The 24,721-nt window shown below is 51.2% G+C and overlaps 1 protein-coding gene across 1 annotated transcript in view; it reads right to left on the reverse strand.

Moving 5' to 3' along the window:
- HTT (huntingtin) overlaps positions 1-24,721 on the reverse strand; it is a 149,154-nt gene that overhangs the window by 55,313 nt on the left and 69,120 nt on the right. Inside the window, exons 29-40 of the mRNA XM_042985075.1 lie at positions 23,061-23,171; positions 18,119-18,196; positions 17,408-17,631; positions 16,358-16,436; positions 16,078-16,239; positions 15,134-15,189; positions 13,186-13,334; positions 10,698-10,834; positions 9,067-9,183; positions 5,346-5,468; positions 4,819-5,054; positions 3,578-3,720 (exon numbers count right to left, since the gene is read on the reverse strand). Of these exons, the coding sequence (XP_042841009.1) occupies positions 3,578-3,720; positions 4,819-5,054; positions 5,346-5,468; positions 9,067-9,183; positions 10,698-10,834; positions 13,186-13,334; positions 15,134-15,189; positions 16,078-16,239; positions 16,358-16,436; positions 17,408-17,631; positions 18,119-18,196; positions 23,061-23,171 (1,615 nt within the window). The remainder of the gene's footprint in view (positions 1-3,577; positions 3,721-4,818; positions 5,055-5,345; positions 5,469-9,066; positions 9,184-10,697; positions 10,835-13,185; positions 13,335-15,133; positions 15,190-16,077; positions 16,240-16,357; positions 16,437-17,407; positions 17,632-18,118; positions 18,197-23,060; positions 23,172-24,721) is intronic.

The following is a 24,721-nucleotide window of genomic DNA, read 5'->3' on the forward strand; positions in this document are numbered from 1 at the left end:
TAAGATGCCATCTTGTTGGTCAGTATAATCTTTACCCTGGGTTTTCCTCTTTGTGTCTGCTAGTGTTTATGCCGCCTCATGCCTGCCAGCCTTCCTGTAAGACCATGCTGTGGGCCACTGAACTGACCCTTGGGTAGACTCTAACTGCTGTACCCCTACACTGTCCCTTACCAGCTTGAAGAAGCCAGAGTGGTCACCGACCCTGCTCTCTAACAGCAGTTACAGGCCCTGTTCCAGCGGAGAAATAAATAGGGAAAGGGTTAACGTTAGGCAGGGAGACAGAAGGGACCTTCAGGGAGGCAGACTGCAGCTGCAGGCGGGAGGCTGAAGGAGCAGATGGGGTTCTCCCCTTATGAAATCCTGTATGGGCACCCTCCCCCATTATCAAGGGCATCAGGGGGCATCTAAATGAGATAGACAATCTAACCGTAAGACAACAGATGTGGACCATTGGCTCTACCCTAACCACTTTACACCATCGGGTCGGGGAGCGATTACCTGTGAGCTGACCGCAGACGCTCACCCCTTTAAGCCAGGAGATACAATATGGATAAAGGAGTGGAAGGGCCAACCCCTAAAATCCCTCTGGAGGGTCCCGTTCACTGTCATTGTGTCCGCCCCTACTGCAGTAAAGGTAGCTGACGTGGGCCCCTGGATTCACTACAGCAGAGTGAAGCCAGCGTCTCGAAACTGGGAATGCCTTCCTGATCCATCAGTGCTATGCAAGCCGACCATACGGAAGGAGCAGTCGGCAACTCCAGAGCCTCCGGGAGACTGCGGCCCTGCTTCAGCCACTCCAGGAGCTGACTGATCTACGCACGGCGGAAGCCTGAGGAATCGACGGTCCGATGCAACAACAGACTGTCCTTCTTGTCTGCGTGTTTCCCTGCCGCGAGGCACGGCCACGCCTTGTTTCTCACTAGTACTGAGATTCTTGTTCTACTCGCTGCCGCCGAAGTGGCTGCGGAAGCCCCAGCTGGCTGGAAACGTGGGGAGAGGTTTCTGTTAACACTCGCCGTCCTTTTGTGGACAGGGTACCGACACGGGAAAACAATGGTGATAAGAGACTAGAAAATCAGATCCCCACAGACCTTATAGTAAAACAAAATATCCCAGTCCTACTACCGGGGTTTGGCTTCTCAAAAGCTCAATTATTGGAAAAAAACTGTCTTGCCTAGTGGGAAAAAAGTTCGTCGTCATCTCTGTTAAAAACTTAACATGCCTCGGGGCGCCTGGGTGGCTCGGTCGGTTAAGCGTCAGACTTCGGCTCAGGTCATGATCTCACGGTCCGTGAGTTCGAGCCCCGCGTCGGGCTCTGTGCTGACAGCTCAGAGCCTGGAGGCTGTTTCGGATTCTGTGTCTCCCTCTCTCTCTGCCCCTCCCCTGTTCATGCTCTGTCTCTCTCTGTCTCAAAAATAAATAAATGTTAAAAAAAAAAAAAAAAAAAAAAAACTTAACATGCCTAGGCCAAAGATTTTATAATTCAACTGCCCAAAAAACTCAATGGTGGGGGACCCCAGATCACCTTGAACCAGATCCCCACCCCTTATCTAACTTCCTCATCTCTGAGAGGCCGGAGACCATGTCAACGCAGCCATCAAATGGCGGGTCCAGGTGGACTACACTAGATACGTGGAAGGACAGCCTACATAGTACTTCCCTCAGGCTGGTCAGGGTCGTGTGTGCTGGAAACTCTTCGTCCATCTTTCTTCCTGCTCCCACTTACCAGAGGGAGACATCAGGGAGTCCAAGTGCGTGGCAACAGGGAAACAAAGGAAGCGGCGTGCCTTACACCTTGACAACCAAAAAAATGATGGCCTCCTGAGCCTATAATCCGATATCATGGCCCTGCCACCTGGGCAGAAGATGCGTCCTGGGGTTACCACGCTCCCATTTACACGCTAAACGGCACAATCAGACTACAAGCAGTTAACCAATAAAACCGCCAGAGCTCTAAACTTACTTGCCGAACAAGAAACCAAAATGGGCCATGCTATCAAAATCGCTTGGTCTTAGATTACCTACTTCCTTCTGAGAAAAAAGTTTGTAAAACGTTTAACCTAAGCAACTGCCGCCTACACGTAGATAATGAGAAAAAAGTCATAAAAGAAATCACAAATCAAATAAAAAGGATTGCTCGTGTCCCTGCTCAGACCTGGAACGGTTAAAACCCCAGGGAGTTATTTGGGGAATGGTTTTCAACTTTCAGGGGATTCAGAACTCTCATAGAAATTATCCTCCTAATTCTGAGAGGTTGCTTAAGCCTACCCTGCTTAGCTCCCCTGGTTGTACGGTCTGCCTCCAGTCTCATTGAGGCCATAATTCAAAAAAAAAAAAGACGGCCACTCGTGTTAACGATGTTATGAAAATATAAACCTCCAAACCAAGATGATGCTCTTTGACCCAAAATAGAGGGATCCAAGCACCAAAGGGGGGAATATGGTAGGGCCCCTCCCTAAAGAAAGAAAAAAGACCTCAAGGCAACCTGACTATACGCCTACGTGACCAACATCCCTCACGACCTTGTAACATGAGACCGCTTAATCAGACCCCATGTTTATGTGTTACCACATATGGGAGATAAAGAAGTAAAAAATATATAAAAAACTATGCCACGTGGCATTCAGGACTCAATTCTTTGGGTGCAAACTCAACTGAGCGGTGCCAGCAGGAATAAAGTTGCTTCCTGAAGGAAAAAAAAAAGCCTCACTGTCACGACTCTGCGAGAATCCTGCTACAGTTGGGCCAACTTTAGACATGACTATATAACCCCAACAATGTGAGAGGAGATTAGTGACCCTTCCATCCCTCCACCTCGTCCTTCCACTCCCAAATTAAGTTAGTTTCCCTTTTATTTTTCTCAGAAATAAAAACATTTTCGTTCTGTTCTGAAACTACAGTTAAGTAAGTTTTCAATGTTTTACTCATACATTGACTATAAAACTGAAAACTGAGGAAACCAATTTGACAATAAATTTCATATTAAAAAAAAAAACAACCTGAAAACTGAAACAGCATTTATATTATGATTGATTACGTGAATATAGCTCCCAACAAAGCCAAGAAACCTACAAGGATGACATTTCTTTTTATAGGTCCTTGGTCATGTTACTTATGTTTCCTAGACATTACAATTGCCTCTTGTTTTTCCTGCTAAGAGAAGAAAGAGATGGCGGTAGCCTGTAACTCGAGTGTTCCAGCTTCCCGCTCATTCAATCTAAATCAAGGCATTCTTCGTGAAAACACCCATTTTCTCTTGGAGCACGCCGACTGTCCTACTATGGATCGGCTGCTTCCTCTGCAAACTGCATGGCTGTCATCTTGTGACTTCTCTCTTGGGGTCATTGTCCTTTTTACTTCACAATCGTATGTAAAGGTACAAAAAGATCTCGGGCCTCCAAATTTTTAAAAGAGGAGGAAGCCCTCTGGTTTGTTTTTTTCAACAACCAAACACCTTCCAGTGCACAGTGAGCAGGGCAGAACTTGTACCGGGCAGCCAAGTTCCTGCCCCCGAGAGTGCCCGGCGCAGGACAGGGACCGCACAGATGCCCTGCGAAAGTCGGTCTGAGGCACCTACCAGACTTGAAGATGTGGATGAGACACATCAGCAGAGTGCCCAGTTCTTGGCAGTAGAAAGTATGTTGCTGTTCACTCATTTCCACTTTGAGCTGCTTTGTAACAATATCCTCCAAAAGAATGCCAACTAGTTGTAGTAGAAATCTGCAAAGAAAGGGGAAAATGTGATGGTGAATTAGGTGACTGTTACAGAGCACTTATGTGACATCCAGTAGACACAGGGGGGAGTAAAGACAGAAGTGAAGTGAACAAAGTGTAACATTTAATACCATCCCTTTGGATTAAGTCACCTTCCCTCTCTGCACATCACCTTCCTCATTTATGAGATGGCAGTACACATATACAACTTCAGGACTGTTAGGATAAAATGACATGCAGTGTTTCTTTAAAGCTTTGCAAACCAGAAAGTATCACAGAAATAGAAGCCGGCAACCTGCTGTAGCAATTTAACGTTTCATCCATTTTAGCCACCTGCTTAAACGTAGCAGAGGGAGCCACAGGCCACCTGGTTGAACTTGCAACCAAGAGGGTGTCGAGCAGGTTTACTGGATTTACCTCCACAAACGCACCGGCATCTCCGCCGACGACCAGTGAAGGGGCAGCTAAATGGATGTTACGAGGACCTGCCTCGAAGGAGCACGTCAGCACAAACCACGCTCACTGGACATCTTGCCAGCTCTACCTTACTGAGCACCCGCAATCCAGAAAAAGTGGACACACGCTTATCTAGATAACATGCGTTACTGGCCCTGACTTGTGATCACTGCCCTCAAGGAGGTTCCAAATAATCTGTGAGGGTAGACACGATGCCACAAGTACAACAAGGGGAGTACGTGGGACGGTCACGCTGCCAGGAAGGAGGATTTTATGACTGTGTTTAGAATGGCCAACACACACGAGAATAAAAAGGAGACTGACTTTTAGTGGGTCTTCTTAGCTTTTTAAATTCTCTTCAGGCAACACCCACCCTCACTGCCAGCACAGGGGGCAGGCGGGCCCTCAGTGCCCACCGCCATGGTGAGCCACAGTGTGGTCTTTAACGAGGACATGAGACGGGATGGGACCCAGACGCGGGAGAGACATGGACCCAGGGCCACAGATGAGGCACAAGGGCCAGAGCAAGCACACCCACACAGACCTCTTTACCCCACTCGCAGCGCTGAAGTGAGACCAGGAGTGACCGAAGACTTATGGATGGGCCGTAGGCCGCGGGCTGGTTAAAGGCACAGACACAGAGCATACCTTGAAAACGTTTCTTCCGGCAAGCTCTTCATTTGTCTCCCTTCATTGTGTTCTTCTGGTGTCGAAGTACTGTCCCCCTCTCTTAGCCTATTAATTATTGGACAGGAGATTAAATATGGAGAGAAAGAGAGCTCCTGAATACGAGAAAGAACAATGTCTTCAGTTGACTGGGAAATGAGAACCCTCAAAATGGCTAGGATTCCTGATATCCACAGCTGAACAGTGCTCACAGGTGCCTAAAAGAAAGAAAATAAGTTATAAAGGAAAAAGAAAATTACATTTTTCCTAATTGCCAGTTTCATGAATGAAAATCACCCCTGTTTACCATTCTATCAATAAAGCTAACAAATTATCATTAGCTCAAAAGTGCGGTCCCAGATAAGAGCATCAACACCATCTGGGAACCTGTTTAAAATGCAAATTCTTGGCCCCGCCACGGCCCCACAGGGCCCGCAGGCAGCTGACGAACCACCGTGCCACACGGTGACGAATGAATCTAAGACGCCGTCACGACGCAGGCTACTCACCATTGTGTCTGGAGTGACGAACATACTCCGTAAAAGCATGTCCACGGGACGGAGGGAGGAAGGGGCCAGAATCTCAAATAAAGTATTTAACACGCCAAGGGCTTCGTGAGAATCAATGTGCATCTGTTGCAATCAAACATCACAAAAGTTTTCCCGTAAGCCAACAAAAATGTTAACATTTCTACTTCAAGTTAGGTACCTCAAGGTCAAATGCCCTTACCACCCCTGCACTTACATACATCCTCACGTTAGACGTGAAGCAAGCAAACAGCTTTTAGAACACTGCAGCTGCTGAAGTTTTTTCACAAGGGCAACCTTTTCATTTAGGTCTTTATTACATAAACAACGTACATTTTCTGTAAACATTCAAAGATTTAAGAGTGTGGAAAAGCCGGCTGGAACTGCACCACCACTCTGGGACAATCCCCGCCCGCGTTCTGGGACGAGTCTCCAGTGCGGCTCTCTGTGCACACGTCATTTAGCTCTCTTTCCTTCTTTGCTTTACCTGCACCTCATCCCTACTCGGCCAGCTGTAACGACCTTTAACAAGCTGGTGTACAGTTAACTTTTGAACAACACAGGGGTCAAACGCACCCACCCCCAACACTGTTGAAAATTCGTGTGTAACTCCCGACTCCCCCAAAACTTAACTACTAACAGCCTGCTGCTGACCAGAAGGCTGGCCAATAACAAAAACAGTTGAGTGGCACGTACTGTATACACGTATTACATGTGGTATTCTCACAATACAGTAAGATAAGACAAAATGTTATTAAGAAAACCACAAGGAAGACGAAACACATCTACAGTATTGTCCTGTATTCAGAGAAACACATCCGCGTGGAAGTGGACCTGTGCAGCTCAAATCCGTGCTGTCCAGGGGTCAACTGTACATACTTCTCTTTAACTTTCCCCATGTTCCTACGATCACGTATCCACACACACCTAGAGATCTTTAAGTGGTTTTGAAAAATCATGTTATAAATGTCTCGGCTTTTTTCCCTTAAAATCGTAACGGAAAACTCCCGAGGCAACAGGTTTTAAAATCTAACATTTTTAACGGATGCAAAATATTCCAAGCTAAGGTTCTACCAAAACGTGTTCAACCGCTGCCTTCCTAATGTTCATCACGAAGAGCGTGTCCAGACCCAGTAAACATGGCTGCAGACACGCGCTGTTCTCACATGCCCCACCCCCCCCCCCCCCCCCCACCCCCCCCAGGTAAGGAGACCATCCTGAGAGCTTCTGCAACCCCCATTCCTTCCACCAGGCCTGCACCTGCCGCCAGCTCCTTCTCTTCTGGGTCCTCAGGAGGAGTGCGCCGGGCCCACACCAGGCGACCCCAGTGTGCCCTGTGAGGGGCACTCCCCCTCCACTTTCACCCCCAGTGAGGCCCAGGCCCAGGCCCTGACCCCTCCTTCCGCCTCTGGCTGCCACCCCACATGTATTCCTTCTCAGCCTCTTCCCCGTGCCTCTCCACCAACACCCCTGAGCCACGCTTCTGCGCCCTCCACCCCCGCCAACTGCTCCCCAGTGGCTTCCAGCCTGCCAAATGCAGGGTCAGCTCCCAGCTCATTTGCTGGGCCTATGAGCAGCCCAAAGCTGACCCCTCTCTTCTCCACAAAATGCCTTCCTTCCTTGGTTTTAACAACGCCACCCCCCACCCTGCCCACGCTTCCTTCCCCACCTCCTCCACGGACTCGTCCTCACCTCTCTGGCCCCTAAGCTCAGAGCTTGGCCTTCTCCTCCCCATCTGCACGGGTCCCATGGTGATCTCTTCCCCTCCCGACGTTCACCTCCTGGCCAGTTCCGTCTGGACAGCTGCAGACTCGGACGCCCAAATGCCTACCTCAGCCTCCCCCGGTGCCTCCTGGGTATGCCGGCTGCACACACCCAGACCAGGATCTCCTCTCCTCCTCACCTCCCCGACGTGCCTCCCTCCTCACATCGACACAGAAGCCGCAAAGCTTACTGCTTCTGCTTGTACCCTGTGTCCAGCAGGTGGCTACTGCTCGCCACGCCATTCGCCCTCCTGGGGCACGCCACCTCTGTGCCTTAGGCGGGTCCCCCTGCTCTGCCCTCACGCCCGCCCTGAAGCTGCCTCAGCTCTCAAATGACACCAGGCCACTCGTTTGTACCAAACCCTCTACAGGCCTCCCCAAGCCCCCCACGCTGGCCGGAGAGGCCCACCCAACCCCCAGACCCTTGCTGCCTTCCCTGCTCCGCACGAACACTCTGTTCCACCCGTATGGTCTCTCCACGTTCTTTGAACCTACTGGGCAGCCTCCCACCTCAGGGTCTTCACTGATGATGAGCCTAAAAAGCTCTAACCCGGTCAAGTTTATACAAACTTAGCAATGCAGCCCCGCCCTGACACACCCACCTCTCCTCCGCTTTCCCTACAGTCCCTGCCGTCATCTGGTTTTACGCATGACTAATCTACTTCCTGATGTCTGTCACCTCCATCTCCAGCCAATAAAACTGTCACTCCAAGAGGGCAGGCTTTTCACGGCACGGCTCACGTCTGGCTCACGTCTACGTCTGCCGCGGGGACCGAGGGATGCCCTGCACGACTTCCCTAGGGAAGGTGCACCTGTGCTCGGCCACCAGGCGGGCGCTCGGCAGTGTCTCACGGACGTGCTCGCATGCGGTTCCATGGTGGACGTTTACCAGGCGTCCCACCTTCAACCTCCACCTTCCTTAGATCGTGCACATGGCGAGTAAGAGACCGGAAGAAAGTTTCTGGAGTGCTATTCTAAAAATATAGATCCACAGGCATGGAATCCAGGACCACGTTAAAACACCCAATTCATTAAAACTGCCATCAGTCAGTGCCATCGGAAGCCAAGACTCCCTCCCTCTGACTGGCCTCAGCATGCCAGGATGACAGGCCCACTAGGAAACGAGAACGGGGCCAAAGCTCTGAAGACCGTAACTCCTGCCACAGCGTGTCTACACATCTGCACCAACCGCCAGGAGCCAGGAACACCGCACGTTACCCGGACTACCTGCTTCCCTGGCGGAGATAGTCAAGGTGAACAAACAGGTGTCTGCTGACTGCATCCAGAGCGCTGAAGACCAGAGCTCTGCTGACAGCCGCCGTCTCCTGGATGGCGTCGGCACACTCCCCTGCCGCCCCCGGAGGCACCCCAGCACCCCGCTTACAAAGGGCGCAGGGCATCCCGCCCTCTGATGCCTGGTGGCAGCCATGGCTCAGAAGCTGTGCGACGGGCGGCCTCCATCCGGTACAGCACAGCCAGATCATCTTTCCACTTCCATCGTGGAAATAACTGACCGCATCGTTTGATCACAGAAATTCTGCTTAAACGATGGACCACTGCTAAACTGTTTTATGAGCGATAAGGAAAACCAAACACTTGAAGGTCAGTGAGTAGAATGAGGGAGGCAGCACCACCGGACAGGAAAGGACACGGCCCTGGAGTCAGACCGGCACAGCCCCGGCCCTGGGCACGCTCCAGCTGTGCACCCCTGGGCGGGCTAGATAACAGCTCTGAGCCTCAGGCTCCACTCTTGTGAAGCAGGAGACAAAGGCAACCGGAGGTGGTCACTGAGAATAAAGGAAAATCCCTGCCCTGAGACCGGCACTGATAAGGATCGCCAGCCGAACGCGTTTTGATTCAATGAAATGCCAGTCACCAGCACTGCCACTTACAAACGTGTCACAATGACTCCACAGCAATGACGCGGACGGGGCACAAACCTGCTGCTTGGCCAACATCGGGAGGATGACGTCGGCGATCTGCCGGGACAGCCGCTTCCACTTGTCCTCGCTCTCCTTGTGGCATTGCTGCAGGACCAGGATGAACATCTCCAGCACCTGCGGGGTGCAGGCGGGTCAGACTCCAGGGTGCAAAGACACGTGAGGCCCAGGGAGGGCCTGCTGCCCCCGACGCGGCCCCGGCCCGGGGACACACGACACGAGGGACACCGAAAGAAAGCGCAAGGGGCACAGCTCAGCTGCACGCTCGTTGGAGTCACCCACCATCGCGGTACTCCTGTGCTTCTACGGAACTTACAAGACTTCACCACCAGAGAAAAGGCACAAAAAGAGAATAAAATTTATATAAACTTTTGGAGAAACACAAACACAGCCTTGATTAAGCTTTTCTACAGATGCCTCGTGACTTTTGTGTCCGTTAATTTCAACTTGGTGCTCTTTAGAAAGGGAATCTCCTACCAAGTAGTACTTGCCTTCAGAAGAGTTATCCACATCATAACTGGTCGAGCACCAGTTCTGAGCAGAGACATCTAAAAGCCTGTTTTTGTAAATACAGTTTTATCGGCACACAGCCGCACACTTCATGACCGCACCGGCTGGGACATCGTCCACAGCAGCTGAAGTGAGGTGTTTCAGTCTACAACACTGAAAATACCTGTCACCTGCTTGTTTACAGAAAACACCTGTCACCCTGGTCTACACAAGCGCCATGAAGAGAGATGCGCCCACTGAGGCCCACTCTCCATAGAGCCGGCCCCGACCGCCCCTCCACAGCTGCCTCTCCACTCAAGGGGCCTGGCAGCCCTTCTCCCCCAAGAGGGGAGTGTGCACTCCGTGTGGACCCTCCTCAGCAAGGCTACCCGACCCTCTGTCCTCTCAAAAGGCGGAAAAGCTCCCCGAGCACGTGTGGCTGACGGGCTACTCTCTAGGCCTCCCTCCAACCCATCGTGCTTGGTGCTTTACATCGTAATCACGGGATTTCAGTCAACATTACAAAGAGTCACCGAGATGAGAATGCACGGAAGAAAGTGCTTCCGTGAGAGAAGCTTATGACTTTCAGATTCAAAGACCAATAGCCTGACAAAAATTCTGAAGGCCAGGCAAGCTAAGAGCGGGGTCACGGGAGAGGCCAGACCTCTGCACTCAGGCCGCCCCGAACGGCCTGAAATTCCTGCTCCACCTTAAGGAAAACTAAACCACAACCAGCACAGAGGAAAAGACCCTGGCCTTACCTACATCGACACGTGGTAAAGAGATGTACAAATAAAGTCTTGACATTATTTCAGATGCGATATTTTTAAAATCATTTTTTAGAATTCTATCATTTCGGTCAATGTCAGGTAACTGATTCTTGGTCATTTTGGAAAACAGGGTTTCCAACATATTTACTCCCTCGAATGACCCCGTGACTGTCAGCCAGGTGGCAGGTGACCTCCCCGAGTGGCTGTACGGCTTTGAATACCAAGTCCCAGCAAGCCTACCCCTCTCTGGCATCTCCCCAGCCCCAGAGCCCAGGGTGGCACGAAGGAACACCCACTGATTGGCGGACAGTGGGCCACAGGACATTTCCTGCTGCGTCTGCGGTGCCAGTGAGTGCCCCACGCCCCCCTTACCTGATGGTACTGGATGAGTCTCAGCAGCATGGACACCACCACTTCTTTCTGGGTTTCAAGCTCTTTTCCTGCATCGGCTTTATTGGCTCCTCTCAGTACGAACAGGTCATGGACTATCGGCTGTAGAGCCGGTATGGCTGCGGGCACAAACAGGCAGGCTCAGGAGGCATCACGTGACGTTTACACCTGCAGACAGAGCTCGACGCCTCCAAAACGTGTCCAAAACACAAGAAACCCTAGGGTGCCTGGGTGGCTCAGTCAGTTAAGCATCTGACTTCGGCTCGGGTCGGGATCTCATGATTCACGGGTTCGAGCCCCACGTCAAGCTTTGTGCCGACGGCTCGGAGCCTGGAGCCCGCTTCGGATTCTGTGTCTCCCCCTCTCTCTGCCCCTCCCCTGCTTGTGCTCTGTCTCCTTCTCTCTCAAAAATAAATAAAACATTAATAACTTTTTTCAATTCAATAAATAAAGAAAACCCTAATCCATACGTGGCTTACGATAAAGGATAAATCCAGCTTATCAGCGAGTGCTATGAATTATCAGTATACCATCATGGAGGCCATAGCTCTTCCTTGAACACTTACTGATGATTTTGTGAAATCTTAAAAAAAATACACCTAGGCTTTCCGTGATGTAACATCAGATCTGACAAAAAGAATCACAAATTCAAAAGTCAAATTCAAACTAAAATCTTCAAACTAACTCAAATATCAACATCCTATTCTAATGCTTCATCTACCTAAAGATTTACCTGAAAAGATGACTGTGTTCTTCAGCAGAAAATATTTATAGAGTATCAGATTTCTATGCTATTTTAAGTAATAAACTCACTATCAGTAGATAAAGCCCTTCCCCCCAGTCCTGTCTGATCGAAAACAGCAAAGTAGATTCCTTAGTCTATCACCACTACATGAACAACTTTCTCCGAAATGCCTTTCACTGGGAAGGGGGTGGCCCGATCCCGTCACCATTGTCACTGCAAGGCACTGCCTGCCAATGCCACACACACAAAGGCACGCCCACCCCCAGGGCCACATACACACGGCACACGCAACCCAGTGCCACACACACAGCATAGTTACTGACTTTTCTACAGATGACCAGCTTTCCAGACAAAATACTAGGGTTTGGTTGCCCACTGATTGTCCGTCCAAAGACTCTCTAATCTAGGAAGCCTTAGTCATCCCTCTATTTGACATTTGCACCAGGAACCCCAATTCCCAAAGCGGACAAGTGTGAACTTTTGCTGAGGTGTGAATCTCGGCCCTCGCAAGGCCACTGCAAAAGTGACTCCAGCGACTATGGAAATCAGATGGCATGGAGTCCCTGCCCGTCAACAAATCACCTGCTTTACCGCAAGCGCACAGAACAGGGAACACCGAGAACGCTGCATGCCACAACGCCCTTCTCACATCTGGGCTCTGCAGAGGTCCTAGGACATACCCCTGCCAAAGTTCAAAAGTCTACTGATTCCTGACAACGGAGCCAGGGAGGAGTCAACAGGAAAATGCTGCAAGATCAGTTTAAAAAAATTCAAAGAGGGGACCCCTGGGTGGCTCAGTGGGTCAAGCGCCCGACTTTGGCTCAGGTCATGATGTTGCGATTCTTGGGTTTGAGCTCCACGTCCGGCTCTGTGCTGACAGCTCGGAGCGTGGAGCCTGCTTCGGATTCTGTGTCTCCCTCTCTCTCTGCCCTCCCCTGCTCACACTCCGTCCGTCCCTCCCTCCCTCTCTCTCTCAAAAATAAACATAAAAAAAAAAATAATAATAAAAAGTTAAGAGAAGGTTTGCAGTTTATTCTTTTCTCAAAAAAAATCTTAAATGTTTATTTTTGAGAGAGAGAAAACAGAGCACAAGCAGGGGAGGAGCAGAGAAAGAGGGAGACACAGACTCCGAAGCGGGCTCCAGGCTCCGAGCTGTCAGCAGAGCCCAATGTGGGACTTGAACTCGCAAACCGTGAGATCGTGACCTGAGCCGAAGTCAGACACAACTGACTGAGCTACCCAGGCGTCCCAAGTTTATTCTTACAACCACAGCCTCACTGCCCAGGTGAAGGAGGCTGCTTGAGCCGCCGACCATCTTCTATGGTCCTCACTCGCCTCTACAGGACAACCAGGCAGAACGGAAGGTCCTGCTCCAAGGCCAAGCCACTCCGTCCAGCACCGGGGTCCTCACAGAAGTTGGATTTCTCGGGTTTTTGTGTTTCACGTAGTTAGACAAGAGCATCTATGTCAGACTCTATCTGTGCCTCAGATCGCCCTACTGTTTCCTGTATTCTTAGGTCAGGAGGTCACAAGCTCCTGACAGCAGGTCTGCTCTCTCCCTTCCGCGGCATCTCTAAGCAGCGTGCACACGCACACACGCGCGCGCACTGCACCCACACGCACACACAGAGCAGCAGTGGACACGGCCAGAAGCTGGAGTGATGAAGACTAGCACCGTCGAGCACATCAGTACTGAAGGTCACCGTGAAAGGGCTGTCCCGTTACCATGCGTCACAGCCTTCCTCCCGCTGGCCATGATGCCGTCACAGAGCTGAATGATTTTAGGGATTCCAATGATCTGTTTTGAATGATAGCGCTCGTAAGACAGTAACACCAGGAAGAAAAAGATGTTTGGAATAATTGCCTCTGATTCCCTAGAAACAAAAACATCCGTTTAGATGCTTCCTTTTAAAATTATGACACACAATTAACATAAACATGAAATTACTCATGATTCCAAGTTGAGAGAGAGCAAAAGAGAAAGGGAGAGAGCCAGGGGAAGGAGGGAAGCAAGTGGTGAGAGTGAGGGAGAAGGGAGAGGGAGGTGCAGAAAATTCGGAAAGAGGAGGGGAGAAGAGGAGGAAGAGTGAGGGGAAGGAGAAGGGAGAGGAGAGAGGAGGAAGGAAAACGGGGGGGGGGAGTATGAGGAGAGGAAGAGGAAGCATGAGAGACAGAGGGGGAGGGACGGAGGGGAGAATGAGGAGAGAGGAGGAAAGAAAAGGGGGACGGGGAAGGGAGAGGAGGGGGAGAGTGACGGGGGGAGGGGAGAGAAGGAGGGAAGAAGGGGAGAGGGGGAGGAGAGGATGAGGAAAGAGGAGGGGAGAAGGGGGATGGATGAGGAGAGAGGTGGGGGGAGAGAGGAGGGAAGGAAAGTGGGGAGGGGAGGATGAAGGAAGAGGAGGGGGGAGGAAGGGGGAGAGGGGAAGGAAAGGAGGGGGGAAGGGAAGGGAAGGGGAGATGGGAGGATGCGGGGAGAGGAGGGGGGAGAGAAGAGGGAAGAAAGGGGGGAGAAGAGAGGGAAGAAGGGGGGAGGGGAGGATGAGGACAGACGCTGGGGGCGCGGCAAGGCGGGCCAGCTCCCACAGGGTGTGCTGGGGGTGGGCAGCTGGCGGTGGGCAGAGCTAAGTGAGAGCGCTGCAGAGCACCCAACAGCACTGGACGCCCAGAGGTACAATGTTCTTACTTCTCCTCCTGCCCCTTCTCATTTCAGTTGAAGAAACTGAGACTCAAAGGAGACAAAGCAACTTGTCTCAAATCATGCAGTCAAGATGTCGCATAACTGGAGTAAGAAAGTTCCGGGTCTCCAGACCCAAGGGATGCTGAGAACGCATCCTTCTTCTCCGTGCGTCCCTATCTACTAAGGACAGGTGAGCCCCGAACCACGCAGGTTATAAAACGCGGGGTTTCTATAAACACAGGACAATACCACAAACGTACGTTAGCTTCCTCGTGGTTTTCTTAACAACGTTCTCTTTTCTCTGGCTCGCTGGATTGTCAGAATACACAGAACGCTCAGAACACGTGGTAAGCGAGTATTTACATGATCAGCAAGGCTTCTGGTCACCAGTAGGCTCTTGGTAGTCAGCTTTGTGAGAGTCACAGGTTGAACGGGATTTCTGAGGGCGCAGGGCCGGCCCTCACAACCCACGTTGTTCAAGGGTCACCTGCAGTTCGGAGACCGAACGATTCTAACGCGTGGTCGTTACACTCACACAGCCGTAAGTGCCGTAGGAGAAAGTAGCGAACCTTACGGTCCGGCAAGGAAGAGCCTCAAGTCACCTAAGTCAAGTGTGTAATCATCACCTCTGCTGAAGACCGCCGGGTCTAAAATGTGTTTTCTCTCAGAAGTTTGAAACAATTAGTGCTCCGGCAGACGAGATTTGGTTTAGCGCCCCGCTACCACAATTAAATGTTTTGAGATGTGACATGAAAACTGACACCTGTAATTCCCAGGTGCAGAACAAGATTTGCCAAACAAATCTTGAGATACTCACTCCTTAATTTTTAAGAGAAACAAGAACACACAGCGTGTTGATCAGAGTTCGGCTTAAAAAAAAAAAATATTTGGCAAAAACGCTTCACAATCCTTTAAAGTAAACGTTCATCTTAACAATCTAAAATTCTATATAACTGTCATGAGGACAAGAAATCTAAAAGAACGAAAAGCTGTTACCTGAACTGGCCTACTTCAATGTATTCGAACTGCTTCAGCACAAATCCAATGAACACCTACAGAGAAAAATAAAAATTTCACATCAATAATTAAAATGTGCAAACTAGGTTACTTTTCTTCCTACTTAGTTGTGTAAATTTTTAACAAGTTCCCGACAGCAGACAAACGTGTTTGTATACAAGAACTCAGAGGTATTCTGTGAGACGGCATAGCTCAGGACACTTCCAGAAATCCCGTAAGTACATTTACTGAACCAGGGGGTGAGAGCTCTGGAGAAACAGGAAACGCCGAGCAGCACAGAAAAGGCCTATCCGGCGACTCGCTGGTTCCGGTTCACACACACTGAGCGGCACAGATGGCCCGAGACTGGCTCAGTAATGAGGTGCCCGCGTGGGTCCACCTTCTCCCCGCACACCCCAACGTTCGAAGGGGCGGATGCTGAGGGCTGCTGACAGGGAAGGGGACCCCGAGGGCGCAGCAGCACTCCAGGACTGGACTAGGGCCAGTTTGGCATCCAACTCTGTTCGAAGCACGAGTTCCTCTTGGAAGATGTGAACTAACTTTACTTTGCTCGAAAGCAAATGTCATAATTGATAGCGTGTTTAAAGCAAGTCTCTGGATTTTGCAAAAATGCCCCCCAAACAACAAATCTTCGTTGTACCTTACAATTTAAATTCACTCGTCTTGGGGTGGGGAGGGTGAGTGGGCAGGAAGGCCCCTGACGCACGCACACAGGCTGATAACCTGGACACAGCCTCACACAGGCAGGAGTGCGTGCTCCGTGCGCCCAGGCCCTGGACACTGGCGCGTGAAACAGGTAAGGAGCGGCAACTAGTGTGCAAATAGCAAACTGCACGTTTCTTAAAGGTAGATTTCAGCGTCTGCTACAGGTAATTTTTATTAAATTACGACAGGTATGGCAGATGAAAGCTAAAGTGACAAACCTGATCTGAATCCAGAAGACAGTAATTGACCCGTAACTGAACCAGCTGTGCCAGCAAATCTAAGACCTGCCTCTGTAGCTGCACAGACGTTGTGGTTGTGTACTGCTTTAAAGCTTTTATAACCAGAGGCTCGAACAAACGAATGTGATTGTGAATAGCGTTCTATGAAAAAAAAAAAAAAGAAAGAAAGAAAGAACAAACTGAGTTAGACTTCAACCAAAACCTTCAAGCAGCCAAGCTGGAAAGTGCTGAGCACCGAAGCCTGCCGCCTCTCACTCACCTTATCTGCGCGGTTCTTAGTGGTGCTGGTGAGGTTCGTCTTCAACTGGGTAGACACTTTCTGAAGCACGTCGAACCACCTGCAGGTGGAAAAAAGTGAGCAAAGAACAGCCGTAAGTCTTCTCCCGTGTCCTCAGCCACACTCCAGGCCAAACCAATTCACGTCCACAAAATCAGAACACGTCCAAGTCCGAAAGCACCGAGGCGGCCACGTCACGCGGCCGCACCTGCTCCTAACAGACAGCAGGCCGCGCTGAGATCGCAGGGGGCCACCAGCCAGTCCTGTCACTGGTAGCAGGCACTCAGACAGAGCGCTGCCTGCCCCAGGAAGCTCAGCGCCACGCCACCCAGGCTGCCGTGAGGCCACAAAGGTGACGCTCACTTGAAAGACTCAGTGACCCAGAAGATCTCACTTGATTCTCTTGGGAAAAAGTTTCTTTAAACATTCACACCAATCACACCCTTTTCAAGAAACACGTATGAAATTAGATGACAGTAACACACACACGGTTCCTCGCTTCTTTGTTTATATCAAACAAGGGCATTCTCCTCAGTTCCCGACTAGTGTGTTAACTCTAGCTGCTTTAGCACTACATCTATAAAAGGAGAAACAAGGAATTCTCTTGTTCGCGGCACGGAGCAATTCTCTTGCTACACAGAGTAGCAACTCAAATATCTGCTAATAGTTACGGTTATTTAAGCAACAACGACCGCATTCCAGGCATCAAAAATACAACCATAAATTTAACTGAAGAGAGACTTGTAGCCGCAAGGTTATGAAACCCAAAGTACTATCATACGAGATTCCTCTATGCCCTTCAAGTACACTTACACGCTAACACTTTTGTGCCACGTGGAAGCCGTTCTTTCCCCCTAGCACAGACCTGGGAGATGCCGCCCACGCGGCACCTACAGGAAAAGGGGGTCTGTGGGCACCGGAAGAGCAGCCGGCTCTCGGCTTTTGCAAACGATTCACCGCCAGCTCTTCTGTGCTCGTACCCGGAACGCCTCCCCGACGCCACCGCCCCGGCCGGCACAGGCGCAAGGTTACCCTGAGGCGTCGTGGTCCTGCTCTGCCTGCACCATGTTCCTCAGGCTGGCGTCGGCTAAGGCCTGGGTGAAGTGGGTGTAGGGAGCCATGAAGCAGCAGTGGTACAAGCCCGGCCTCACGCTGGAGGAGCCCAGACGCTGCGCTCGGCCCTGGGACTTGCTGGGGTTGGAAGACAAGCCATCAAACTGGGAGGCCAAGTTTGTCCCAAAGAGAGTCTTCAGCAACTAAAGGGGAAGAAGTGAAGCCATCAGCATGAGGCTTAGCGCGGCGCGAACACACGCGAGTCTCCCAGGGGGCTGTGCCAAACCCAGCTAAAAGCAACGGGCTGTGTTAGCAAAGCTCCAGACTGACATCCTGGAGGACGATCGCCATCGGCACCACGCGAGACTGCTGTCGCGAAGGGCGATGTGAGCCGGTAAGTCAGAACCCCAGGAGCCTCGCCCCCCTCCGCGATTCTGTTGGACCCAGCGTTCTAAGCAAAAGCCTGGACAGACACCACGATGGCAGCGTGTAGCCAGAGTCCGGCTGCAGGGGCCAGACCCAGAGGGGCGGGACGAGGAGCCCTGTGCCCGATATCGGGGCGGGCCAACACGTGACCCGTGGGGCTGCCGGCCGTGCCACCGGCACCGCCTTCTAAAGGACGAGCGGCATCCTGTCCCGGTGCCCAGGGCGTGGGGCTTAGAAGATGAGCCCAGGAAATGACATTTTTACCTGCTGAACACAAACAGTTGCCATCATCGGTTCTCGACTGAAACAGGATTTCAGGTAGCCTAGGATCTCCTCGACACACTGTGGGAAGAAGAAGCAGGAACACACGCAAGTCGGTGACTCCCGGGCGGCCTCCCATGGTGGCGAGCCACAGTTGACCCAGAGGAAGCTGGCGATCCGCCAGTGTGAACGGAGCTCGGCAGGAAGCACGACAAACCTGAGCCGCTCCCTCCAGCCTCTCCTGCAGGCGCCACCGCCACTCCCTCGCTCGCTCACTCGCCTGCTCGGAGACGCTCGCCAGCTATCTACTGGCCACTCTGCCCCCAGCCCTGTGGTCAGGGAAGGAGTTCAGAGTGTGCAGGAGCCGCAAGCCCCACGGACGTCCAGCTGCACGGAGCACACGGGCACCCTGTGGGATTTACTACCCTGGGTCCCACAGCGTCTACGGCAATCCACAAAAACGACCGCCCGCACAAACTACTTTCACCGCGTCGAGAATAAGATGCGAGGCACCCCGTGTCCTCTTGGGGCACCGAGAAGGACGAAGACACGAACTCTCAGGACGCCGCCAGAGCAGGCGCTCGGCGTCAGCGGCACGGCGCCCGGGCGCCTGTCTGGTCGCCAGCCACCGCTTCCTTCAGCAGGGCTGCCGTTGACACCGACCAGACAGAAGAGGCCTCTCGCCTCGCTTGTTCGCCACAATTCTCCGTGCCGAAGAGCAACAGACTTCTGTTGGTTTCAAATACTAGGGGCCCGTGTATACATTTTCAATATTCTGACTTACTCAAATGAGACTCTAAGCATTCAAGTTTGCATCCTACGGGGTGAGTTTGTTACGTGTTGCTTTTTGGTTTTGCCAGCCCATAGCTGGTATCCGGTAAATGTGAACACAGAGAATTACAACTAGAGCCTTCCAGATCAGGGTCTCTCTGGCAAAGGACCCTGTCTCCCAACAAACACACACGGAGGGCTCGGTGGCACCAGAAACCGCACCAAGCCCTGAACGCTGGTGAGGACACGTGCCGTGGTGCCGTCAGCACACGGAGCAACAGGGGACCTCGCGGTGTGGACACCAACATGCGGGGCAATACAGACAGGTTTCCCCTTCTGGCAAAACGAGGCGAGAGGCCCATTTACACCTTCCACCCAAACAAGCAAAAGAAACACCGGACACTGTGTGAAATTGCAGCGACAAGATGCCAAACAGCAGGCGCTGAAGGACAGTGACCCCGAGAGACGGGGACAAGAGAGGAGAGCCCCACACCGCACTGGCCCACCGCCCTGTGAGAGCTCCCAGGTCGAGGCACAAGGGAGGGGGGGCACAGAGCAGCCCAGGGACTCCCAGTCAGGAGGAGCTATGAGTCTGGGAAGCTGAAGTAGTGGGGACTCAACGGGACAGCTGCCCAGACAGAACTCTGGCCCAGTCCCCGGGGCCAGGGGACAATCACCAGAAAGGGTTACGGGGCAGTGCTTGGCACCCGCAGAGGGCTAGGGACAGTTACTGTCGCCCCCAGCCCGGGAGAACAATAACTCACGGAGCACCAGGTAGAGCGCTCAGGAAGGCCGTGCCTCCGTGGTGGGAACAATTAGCCCCGGACCGAGCACTGCTCCAGGCCACCTAACAACACAAATGCAACACCCACACGTAAGCTGTTCCCACACAATTTAATTCTATCTCACAATAAAGCTCACGAAGATTTACAGGAGTACAAAAACGTCTAGCATCCAATAACATTTCACAATGCCTGGCATCTGATCAAGGTTACCAGGCAGGCAAAGAGGCAGGAACACACAATGCACAGTGAGGAGTATAATCAATCAAAAATGACCCAGAATGGCCAAGATTTTAGAATTAGCAGAGAAGGACGTTAAAAGCCCTTATGACTGTATTCTCTGCGCTCAAAAACTTTAGTAGGAATATAAGAGATTTTTTAAAAAGACCAAAATCAGACCTTAAGAGATAAAAACAACGTTAGTGGAAACATGCACTAGGTGGGATTAAGAGTCAGACTAGACACTGCAGAAGAAGAGACCAGAAAGCTTGAAGATACAGCAGTGAGAGCCACACAAAATGCAATGCAGACAGAAAACAATAACCTAAAAGGAGCATCTGTGCGTCGCATAAGGGACAACCTCATGCATCCAAATACGCAGGTAATTCAAGTCCCCTTAGGAGAGAAGCCGGGACCAGAAAAAGATATTTGAAGAAATAATGGCCCCAATCTTCCCAAACTTTAAGAAAACTATGAAGCCAGAGGTCTAAATTCAACAAACCCAAGCACAAGAAATGTAAGGAAAGTTACACCGAGGCACATAAAAGCCAAACCACTTAAGACCAGTGAAGTCTCCAGAGAGGCCAGAGGAGACATAACTACAATACGGGCGGCAGTAAGGAGACGCGTGGAAAAGTGTGTATGGAACAGCGGCCAGAGAAATCGCCAACACACAGACAAGTCGCACTCCAGAGTACATCCCAATTACTTAAAAGTTGGGTGTGGAATAAACAAGGTCTAGACGAGAAGAAAGATAAGACTACAATTTGTCAAGAACGTACAATTATGACTTTTCATCCCCCGCGTTGGAACTCAGAAAAACAAAAGAGACCAACTCTACTCTTTACTCTCAAATCTCTCTCCGCCTTCACCTGCTGTAACCAGAGAAGCTCACGGCAACGGGAGGAAAACCCGCTCCTACGCCGTGCAGGTCACACCCCCCAAGCAGTCCAGTCCGTGAGGCTCGGGCCCCCGGCGCCAGAGCGCGTGTCCGGCGCGCGTACCCAGCGGCACCGCTGCCTGCAGGTGGAGGCGCCTGCCGCCTCAGCCGCAGCAGCAGGATGGCGAGTGGCAGCGTGGGTCTGGCGGGGGCGGGGGGCGGGGGCCCAGCCTCGCCCGCACAGCCGTCGGCCAAGGAGACTTCTGGCAAACGGCCAGTGGCCGAGCGCAAAAGAAACCCTGGGGGGTTTCTACTCCCCTCGAAAAGACCCAGAACGAAGACTCAGCAGTTAGGGAGGAGAGGCTCCCAAAGGACAGACCAGGGGGCCTGGGGAAAGCCAAGGCCGGAGCTAAAGCGGGCCTCTCCCACCCAACAGCACAACAGATAAACGCAGAACAACACGGAAGCCGAGGGGCACAAAACCATCTTTATCCATAAGGACCAAGGTGAGAGGGCGAGAGGCCATCCTGTCCCACATACAAGGATCTTCAGAAATGGAAGTTACTACACACATTTTTTTTTTAACATTTTTTTTTTTTAACGTTTATTTTTGAGACAGAGAGAGACAGAGCATGAACGGGGGAGGGGCAGAGAGAGGGAGACACAGAATCCGAAACAGGCTCCAGGCTGTCAGCACAGAGCCCAACATGGGGCTCGAACTCACGGACCGCAAGATCGTGACCTGAGCCAAAGTTGGCCGCTCAACCGACTGAGCCACCCAGGCGCCCCACTACACACATTTTAAAATATATCTTTATGTATATGTATATATGTATATGTATGTGTATACACACACACACACACACGTATATATATAAAACTATATTCCCATTCTCAGGAATACACAGATCACGTAACGTCAACCTTCATTAGATTGTGACTTGTTAATTCTTTACCTTCACATATCAGGATAAATGTAACCTTCGATCAATTCACTGACCGCAACTGAAAAACGACTACTGCTGTATGTGTGTGGCAGTCAAAATAAAAAGGTAAAAAGAAAAAAGGAACCACACCCCCCAAAGATGAAAATCTACAAAAACAATAAACCGCAAAGTCATCTTAATTCCCTTCAATAGGAAAATTTTATTATTTTAAAAATCCCAGTTAGATGGTTTTCATTTCAGCGTATCGAACATTCAAATTTAAAATGCATCATATTCCCTATCTTGCTGCAATGCATTATCCACACACAGCCCACAGGCCCTAAGGACCTGATGGCCTGAGAGAAGAAAAGCAACAGATCGCCACGCTGACAGGGCCACACGGGGAGAGCGTACCGCGCCCTGGGCGGGACGGCCCGCTGGTCTCACCGAGAAGGTGGCAGCAGTGAAAAAAAACTCTGCCAAGTTTCACTCAGAGGGGACAATAACCGAGCACCAGTAAGAACAGGACAGTATCCAGCCATCAAAACAAGTGCACACACTATACACAGACCTGGGAAAGAGCCCAAGAAGCACCTGGAGACAAGACAATGCACATACTGTGATGACAAAAACTAGGTAACTTCCACACGTCAAGAAAAAGACAAAAACACATGAACTTCCTGAGCGCGCCTCATGTTTAGGACACGCGTTTGAAGGGGGAGCTCCCTGTGACCGACTCCGAAACGCGTGAGAACCAGGGCACCCGGGAGCCGGCAGGGGACACACCCGGGAAAGCGACCGCAGTGAAATGTGACCTACAGGCCCGGGATGCGGACACACGAGATGGGCGTTCACCTCACGCGTCCTCAAAATCTGTCCCTGTGTCTGAGCGCCCCCTTGTAGGACGAGGGGGAGGGGATACCGGACTTGGAGCCAAAGCCCAGGAGTTTTAGCCACAGCTCTGCTGTCCCACGGCACCAGAGGAGCCAGCCACGCAGCCTTCACGTCCGTTTTCGCCCTTCCTGCTTGCAAAGGGCAGATAAGAAAGCAAAGGGACTGCCACCACGGTTTAAACCCACCAACACTGGGTGTTGTATGGAAACCAATTTGACGATAAATTTCATATTTAAAAAAAAAAACAAACACCAATATTCTAGAATGAACTGGGTCGAGGCTAACATACAGAAAAACCCTGAAAACGGGACGGAAGTGGGACACCCCCAACGTGAGGCTGACACAAGAATCAGAGGCAGGAGCCATGACGCAGCAGCCGGGGGCCGCGGAAGCTTCTCCCCAAGCTGCTCCCGCCTTCCGAACGCACCCAGATTCCCCAGCTACAGCTCGAGGGGAAGAAACGAAACACCAACCTTCCCGATGTCCTGCAGGGTTGCCAATTCTAGGATCTGAGAGAGCACATCCAAGGCAGAACGCAGAAAGCCCCCAAACTTTTCAGCACTGTTCTGAAGGTCCAAGGTAACCTTGGGAAGCAGAGGGAAAGAACACAGGGTCACTGGCACTGTCCTGTTCCGTCACCTGCAACAAAGACACGTGCTGTCCACGCGGTGAGAGTGTCCGGCTGGGCTGCTCTAACACCCGCGATCTGGGGGGTTTCTGTTTGTTCATTTGCTTTCAGTGCTGGGAAAACGCCCTGGAAAGGAACCGCATAAAACTGTAACCTTTCAAAGGGCATCTTCCAGCTTATAGTGATGCTGCTGAAAGAAACAATTTCTGACCTTCTATTACAAGAAAAAAAAATTTAGTGTCCATTTCAACCAGTATCTGATAAGCACCATGTCAAAACCTATAAAATACACGTTGTGTTCCACGTATGTTCGTATCCCCCGGGAATCATGATCAAATCCAGAAACCGCCCTTCGGTCTGGCTCTAGCAAAATATTAAATTCATCTTAAGAAGGATTAAATTATAATTCGAAAGGGCCCAGCTGAATTAAGTGATGCAGCAACTCCCCTATTTAACAGGCTGAGAATGAGCCAGGTCCAAGGATATGAAGGGCGAAGGGGAGGGATCAACTATAAAAATAAAAACTGGCAAAAACCACGCAAAGCGCTACAACAGAGAATGGAGTCTGCTCCGTGAAATCAAACCCAGCCAGCCGTGATGACAGAGGAAGCACTTCCTGGGCCGAGGGGCAGGACGGTAGGGGAGACGCACACAGAAGATGAAAACCTTGATGCTCTTGTGTCACCGTGAGGTGGTTTCCAGCAGGCAGAGGAAGGGCGAGTGCGGACACAGGGACAGGTGACTTCATGGGGCCACATCCCACAGGGACAGGAGGGTAGGGGCTCACCTCCAGCAGGCACGACAGAACGAGGGGGCGAGGGGCATGCGCTGGGAAGGCCTATCTTGACAAAGAACAGAGGTCGCAGGTGAGAAGCAGGGCCACGGGGCTCTGAGGGGGGCGGACAACGAGGGCCAGGGTGGGAGTACAGCCAGAACAGAGGGAATAGAGAAGTAATGAAGGAGGTGGAGGGGCAGTGTGACGGATGTCACATGTGCCAGGCACTCCAAACACACTGATCCAGGCAGGCATCCGGGACACCGGGGGCCACAATGCACGGGGTACAGCGTGGAGCCCAGGATGTCCTGGAGGGGAAATGATAAAGAAGGAGCCGGCACTGGGATCATCAAGAGGGCCCCAGGACTCAGGACAGGAGTCGAGAACAGGCAGAAAAGAAACACCTCTGTGCGGTATTTCCCACGTGCCCTCTGCTATGTGGGTGGTTGACATGAGAAACACTGGCTAAAAAGAGCCTCTGAATCTTCTGTAAAATGTGGTCAAATACTCTGATCTTTGAAAGGTATTGATATCCTTCAGAAAAAAAGCCAGGTAAAGTTCATAAATCATTTTCAAACAAACAAACAAACAAACAGACAAACAAAAACCCTGAGAAATATCTGTATCAATAACAAAAGATAATGACCATCTGGGGACACACTTATCAAGAAATGTGCAACATCTGTGTGAAGTAATCTTCAAAAATTCTTTTTCAAATTCTTTAAATTTCA

The sequence above is a fragment of the Panthera tigris genome, chromosome B1 (assembly GCF_018350195.1).
Source record: "Panthera tigris isolate Pti1 chromosome B1, P.tigris_Pti1_mat1.1, whole genome shotgun sequence".
In the NCBI taxonomy this organism is placed as follows: Eukaryota; Metazoa; Chordata; class Mammalia; order Carnivora; family Felidae; genus Panthera; species Panthera tigris.